This window comes from Rattus rattus, chromosome 4 (genome assembly GCF_011064425.1).
Source record: "Rattus rattus isolate New Zealand chromosome 4, Rrattus_CSIRO_v1, whole genome shotgun sequence".
Taxonomy (NCBI): Eukaryota; Metazoa; Chordata; class Mammalia; order Rodentia; family Muridae; genus Rattus; species Rattus rattus.
Genome location: NC_046157.1, coordinates 2,734,452 through 2,741,700, shown reverse-complemented (window position 1 = coordinate 2,741,700; position 7,249 = coordinate 2,734,452). Strand labels below are relative to the sequence as shown.

The following is a 7,249-nucleotide window of genomic DNA, read 5'->3' as shown; positions in this document are numbered from 1 at the left end:
GCTATGTTGGCCACTGGGGGAAGGGTAGAGGGGACAGAATTGGAGATATGATGATCGAGGCACATAAAATAAAAAATTAAAGATCCTTTGTGGAGAAAAACTATTTATTTTGAAGCAGGGTCTCATTTATCCTATGCTGGCCCCAAACGTGCTCAGTAACTGAGGACGACCTTGAGCTTCTGATCCTCTTGTCTCTACCTCCCTAACGCTGGGATTACAGCCATGCATCACCGTAGGTTCTGGGGATTAAACCCAGGGCCTGTGCATTTGAGGGCTACAGCCTCAAAACTTGTTTGAACTAGAGTCTAGCAGTGTAGCCCTGGCTGGGAATAGTTTGTAGATCAGGCTGGCCTTGAACTCACCGAGATCCACCTGCCTCTGCCTCCAGAGTGTTGGGATTAAAGGTATGTGCTACCATGCCATGCCTGAAGGTTTTTTTTTTTTTTAATGTTTCTTAAAGATTTATTTATTTATTTATTTATTTATTTATTTATGTACACTGTAGCTGTCTTCAGACACAACAAAAGAGGGCATCAGATCCCATTACAGATGGTTGGGAGCCATCATCTGGGAGCAAGCAGGACCTCTGGAAGAACAAGCAGTGCTCTGAACTGTTGAGCCATCTCTCCAGCCCCAATAGATATATTTTTATTTCATGTGTGTGTGCTGCCCATTTGTGTTTGTGCAGCATGTACATGCAGTGTCTGTGAAGGTCAGAAGACGTTGGATCCTCTGGAGTTAACTGGAGTTAACGCGCGACACTGATGCTGGGAACCGCAAGTGCCCTTAGCCACTGTCCTACTTTCAGCCTCAGTTTCCTGAGTAGCAGATCACCATCATCAGCCTTATTATTTTAATTATTTTTGAGATTCGTAGGATTCAATCCACAGTCTCTAGCATGCTAGACGAATGCTTGCCACTAACCTATATCCTCGACTGCTTTTGTACTTTTGTTTTTGAGACAAGTTTCTCTGTGTAGCCCTGGCTGTATTGGAACTCTATAGACCAGACTGGCTCTGATCTCAGAGATCTGCTTCCAGCTGCCTCGAGAGTGCTGGGACTGGTGTGTGCCCACTGCTGGTTGTTTTTGTATTTTTGAGACAAGGTCTCTTGAATTGCCCAGGCAGGTCTTGAACTGGTTCTCTGGTACAGGCTGGCCTTGAACTTGCATTTCAACTGCCTATTGATAGCTGAGATTACAGTCACACACCAGCAAAGCTAATAGCATTTATTCTTCACAACTTGTCAGAGCATGGGGAAATTGTAGTTCAGAGAGGTTAGGAACCCCTCCGCACTAGGGCACACAGCTGCTAGGTGGCAGGGCAGTCTTCTGTTCTGGTGTACGAGATGTGGGAATTGGATGGAAGAGACCTCCTCTCCCAGCCGAGCCTACAGAGTCCAAGTTCTGCAGTTAGGGAGCCTCTGCTGCAGCCTCCCCAGAACTGTTGGCAGGACAAGACAGACTCAGGGCCTGGCATACAGGAAGTAGAATAGGAGCTACTGAGTTTGAGGTGCCAAAGATGAAGTTGGAAGGACCTTAGTGTGGAGAGGATGACCATTTGGGGAAGAAGCCCTAGCATGTGTAAGTTCATTATAGTACTGCTGGGGCCAGGACCCCAGGCCTCAGGTTTGTGTTGCCTCACAGGGCAGAATTGGCAAGAGCTTCATAAAGCAAACACTTCAGAAAGGCCCTCAGACCCAAGGATGGTTCATGTGGCAAGAGGACTCAGAAGATCCTGCCAGATGCTGCAGCCTGCAGCCTGAGGGCCTAATTTTGCTCCAAGGATGCTTCTGGCAAGATGACACATCCTAGCACCCTGATAATACCAAATACAGGGAGATGGTTTGGAGATGCTAATCATCCCAGACACAATGTACACTCTGGAAGGTTTGGTTGCTTAAGTAATGAGTGTAGGGTCAGCTTGTGGCCCAGGAAAATGGAGAAACCCATATTCCCCAGCCATAGGGCACCTCAATGCTTCCTACTCTTCACTCTTTAAGTCTCCAAGCGGAAGGGTACAGGATAGTCCCTTTGTAGCCAAGAAAAGGCTAGAGGCCAGGATGTAGCTCCTTTGGTAGTGTACCTAACATGGGGATAGAACATGGGTTCTAACCCCATCAATGAACTAGGCTTGGTGGCACAAACCTATAAGTAATCCAAGAACTTGAGACTTGGAGGCAGGGACATCAGAAGCCTGAGGCCAGCCGAACTGTATCACAAAAGAAAGAGAGAAAAAGCCACTCCTTAAGACAGAGTGAGTAGCCAGGGCTATGTACAGAGCCTGCCTCTAAGAAGGTGGTAGAGAATCAGACAGACAGACAGAAAGGAAAAGGTGAGCTAGTCCCAACAGCTAGCTCAGTGGGCAAGGAGAGCAAGCTGTTCTGTCTTTTGTCTACTGCCACTCCTATCCGTATATGAATCTCCTTGTGATCTTTGAGGATCTTTGGGAAAGGAACTTATGCTACTTTGGGTGATGGTGAACCAGCTTTCAGCTGCAGCATTTGGGAGGCAAAGGCAGAGGCAGAGGCAGAGGCAGAAGCAGGTGGATTCCTGGTGAACAGAGTGAGTTCCAGGACAGCCAAGACTACATAGAAAAACTGTCTCAAAACAACCTAGTTTGCTGGGCTCATGTAAACCCAATAAGAAAGTTTCATCTTTTATGTACATTTATTCACATGCCTATTTATGTGTGTACCAAGATGTTTAACCCCTCAGACCGTGATTCTCCTGCCTTGCAGTGCTGGGATTGGAGACATGTACAGGCTCCTTAGGTACCTAGACCCCCCAGCCACTAGGTTCTGACCCCCACCTCCGTCCACCCCAGGCCTCAGCATCAGCAGCTCAGATGTAGATCCATTCTGGTTCTAACTGATGGATCTGAGTTAATGCTCAGCAAATACCCAGCACAGCAGAGCTTTCAGGTACAGGTGCTAGGAGGAGAAACAACTCTACTGGTTCCCTGAGTGTACCTCCTGCTCGGAATGCTGAGTAAGTGCTAGGCTTCCACAGCGCCCATGACTGCCAGAGGATAAGTGCTAGGCTTCCACAGCACCCATGACTGCAGGAGGATAGTTATTTCCTTTTGGAGGAAGCTCCCACGGTAGGAAGCTGTCATTTTTGAGGGAGGAGGCAGGAGCAGTGTGAGTGGTCTCTGGGGAGTACCAGGGGCTTCAGCAGAGTTTAACTGCTGGGAGAGTCTGGTGGGGCTGACCGAGGAGACACTGAGACACCGAGGTGCTGCCACTGCCGGCTGGTGCAAGTTTTATTGAGACAAGGTACAAACAGGCTGTGGAAACAAGGGCTTTGATGCTGGGACCAGTAACGTAAAATGGAATACAAAAATAAAAAGGCACTAATCTGTTAAGAAAAAGACACTCAATGTAGTCTAAGAATATAAGTCATTTAATACTGTTAATTTTATAGCACAAAATAAAACAAGCTATGATCCCCAAAAATAATTTTAAAAGCTTGCACAGAAAATATTATTGCCCGATGCTTATGATCTTTAAGTTATACATGTCAAAAGAGTTTTGTGTCATTTTAAAACACACAGTGAAGACCGTCTAGAAGCAAGGCCACTGTTCCTCCTGTCTCAGAGAACTGTCCTCCTGCTCCTTTAGAATGTACAAGCAGCTTAGTGTCCACACTCACAGCAGTTACCAGGGATGTGGTTCTCTGGTTCCATGGTGAGGAGTCCACAGAAAGCATTAGTCTTAGGTACTGTGTTAAAACAATCAAGAATTCACTCATTTTAAGAGGTTAATGAACATAATATTAAAAGATTAAATTACGAACACCTGGAACAAAAACACATCATCCCTTTTTTTAAAAAATGCTCATTATTCTTTTGAGCAAAGGTTACAAGAGCAGTGGCCATCAGTCTTGGCCCATCTTGTCTGTAAACAGCTGTAGAGGAAGGCTGGCACAGTGCCAGGAACGTGCAACTCCAAGAGAGGGCACAGTCTCTTTCGGTGAGCACAGGGGGTTGAGTCTGCATGGCCAAAGCCGGTGCCACCCTGTTAACTTCAGAAAAGGTGGCATCAAAGCAGTGCACAAGTGACAAACATGCCTTCTATGTAGGGGTTGGGGATGGGAGGCTGTCACCCAGGACTAGCCCTTAATGCCCTACCTAATTGTTTCCTTCTCAGACAGAGCAGCCATAGAGAGTGAGTTTGTAATCCCAGTTCTTTCTACAACACAGCAGAGCAGACCACCCAACACTGATGGTGAAGAGGAAAGCCCCACCATGCTCCCCAGGCCTTCCCAGAGGAAGGGAACTTAGGGAAGATGCCACTTTTTATCAGTGTGAAAAAGAAAATTTTCATGAGTAAAAAGACTGATGAGCGTCTAAGTCAGAAAATTACTATTGTTGGCACATATCCTGAGAGTTCAGAAAGTTGAGACTTTATTTTGAGATCTGGATCACCAAGGAAGCTGTAGAGATATTTACATGGGCCAAATTAATTGATTACATAAACCAAACTCTAGGGTTACGGGATATTCTGATCATGAAGTATTTCTTATGGAGTCTTGCTGGTCAACAGTCTTGGGAGACAGGAAACCCTGTTCTCAAAATTGGCTGCTTGTGCTAAGCAAGCTGCTATAATCAAAAGGCACCAAGCCCTTCAGTTAAATGTAGTTTTAAAAGACCTTAAGAGCTGGGTGTGGTGACTCAAACCTTTGTAATTTCAGCTGAGGCCAGGATGGAAATCTTGAAGCCAGCATGGGCAATTTATAGAGATTCCATCTCAAATTAAAAAAAAAAAAAAAAAAAAAGAGCTAATTGGCAGACGGTTATCTAGCATAAGGCATGAGGTCCAAGCCCCAGTGACAGGGTGTGAATCCTTGGGGGTTGTGCCCTCTGTGAACAAGGCATGTATTCTTGTGGAGGCACCAAAGGCCTAGGGTTGAACTGTGTAACTGGCCAGAAGGCAAGTCTTAAGTCTTGTTCTAGGCAGAGTTTGGGGCCTGAACACCTAAGTCCACTCAACAGGTCTGGCTAGAAATGGCAGCTTTCAGAGGCAAAAAGAAGTAACCTCTACCACAGACAAGGAGACACAACACTCCCCAAACACCAATGACCACTACTTTATCACATGAACATTCTTTACTATGGCACTTATCAGCCTGATGGAATACTGACTTAAAGAGAAACTGATGAGGCTGAGAGATGGCTCAGTGGTTAAGAGTACTTGCTGCTCTTGCACAGGACCCAGGTTCAATTCCCGGAACCCACATAGTAACTCCACAGTTCCAGAGGATCTAACCAACACCCTTTTCTGGCCTCCTTAGGGACTGCACCCATGTGATACACATACATACATGCAGTGGAAACACCCAGTGACCTTTTTTATGGGGGTGGGGTGGGGCGTTTTCTGATACAAGGGCTCTGTATGTAGGCCTGCTGGTCCTGTGACAAACTACATAGACTAGGATAGCCTTGAACTCTCAGAGATCCACTTGCCTTTGCCTTTCTGAGTATTGGGATTAAAGGTATAGCCACCATGCCTAACATAAACACAATTTTAAAAAGTCTTTAAGAGAAATAAATACAGTGGACAAATGGTTTTATTGGTTCTGTCACCTGAATATGTTCCTCAGTTCTCAAAGCCTGAGGTCTCCAGAGCCAGAGCCATCGCTACAGAAGACACTGATGCTGGAGCCACTCACTAATAACCACTGCTCTGAGTCTGCTGCGCTGTGTGGAGGCTTGTCCTCGTCAGGGTCTAGCTGAAGAGAGCACACTATGGAAGGTTCTGGAACTCTGGTGTAGATGTGTGTCTGAGGGCAGACACACATCTGTACTGGCTGACATGGCTGACGTGCAGGAAAGTGGCTCATGGTCGGTGGGCGTCTCCTCTCCTTCTGCTCAGAAGCACTGTGTTCTGGTCCTGCAGAACAGAACAGCCACCACTCTCGGGCAGCCTGGACCAGATAGGTCAGTGCAGGAAGGGCTGAGGAGCCTGTGCGGCAGAACATGGCAACGCAATTTAACTCATGAATCTAGTAAGCCCATGGGCTTCACTGTTCTCAAAGGGGTGTGCTCACTGAAGGGGTCCACCCTGTTTGCTCCTGTCAGAGGCAGCAATGACAACAGGCCTGCACCCCACCTTGGTGATTCACAGCACGGCACACAGCAAATGCTGCTTGTGTGCACTGTTTGCCACATGGTAAACAAGGTATTATGGCAACCAAAAGATAAAGGCCTCACTTCAGGGTGTCTTCACACATTTTTAGTTACATACAGCGGCTTCAGTTTGGAAGCTCAGGGACATGGATTGTTCCTTAGCCCATCACAAAAATCCAACCTACTATTTAAAAATCTGTTCAGAACACACAACTATAATTAATTAGTCTTCCAAAAACAAAACTAAACAAAAGAAAATGAAAACAAGCCAGACACTTCAGGAGTTCGGACAGAGTTGTCTGGAGTTTTACTTCCTCTGTTGTCCAAAGAATATCAAGTTGGTGGCAAAGCCACTGTTCTGTGAACCAGCAACAGCGAGATCTTGCTAAGCCTCACCATCTCCATGTAGACCACCAGCAGGCTCACTCTCTCTGGCGAGCACGACCATTGGCCTCCAGTACAAACAAGGCAGTGATGAGAAGGAAGACCCTTTCTAGGTTAAATTCTCTCTACTGGGTGCTTCCGCCAGTGTTTCCAGCTCATAATCCACAAGAACTCTAAACCAGCTACTCTTTGACAGCATGACTATGATACAAATGCCGGGGCTGCTGCTGAGGCATTCCAGGTGCAGGGACCGCCAACATACGAAAGCCGGCCACCAGCAGCGTGGTGTAACTTGCATGTGACAGAGTGCTTCCCACTTCAAAGAAGACTGACAGGCAGAAGGAGGCAGCAGCAGGGACAGCACAGCAATCACTCGTTATCATCGGGATTCTGAGGGTCAAAGATTTTAACATGTGTGAAGGGGAAAAGCCCCTTGCGCCCATTCACCTCGCCTTCCCACTGGCCATTGATATTCATCCTTGTGACTTTCACAATGTCACCAACCTATAGGGACAGAGAAAGAAAGCAAAATTAGCATTACTGGAAACAAGAAAAAGTTTCCATTAAATCCCAACACTGTCTATAAAAAAACCAAGACTAACCTTTTTTTCTTCAGTGTTTGGACCTGAAAATCAAGTAGTACAAAGATGCCACCAACCACCCACGATGACTGTCAGCTGGCAAAAACTCATGAAGCAGCCTCTGAGCACAGAGCAGGCACTCCCTCCAGGGTTACC

At 46.5% G+C, this 7,249-nt stretch overlaps 1 protein-coding gene across 2 annotated transcripts in view; it reads right to left on the bottom strand.

Moving 5' to 3' along the window:
• Positions 1-3,236: 3,236 nt before the first annotated feature.
• Positions 3,237-7,249, bottom strand: part of Crkl (CRK like proto-oncogene, adaptor protein) — a 36,680-nt gene continuing 32,667 nt past the window's right edge. Inside the window, exon 3 of one of the 2 annotated variants that reach the window (XM_032899858.1) lies at positions 3,237-7,016. In XM_032899858.1, coding sequence (XP_032755749.1) covers positions 6,882-7,016 — 135 coding nt within the window. In that variant the 3' untranslated portion in view covers positions 3,237-6,881. The remainder of the gene's footprint in view (positions 7,017-7,249) is intronic. The other variant, XM_032899859.1, reaches the window with a different exon arrangement.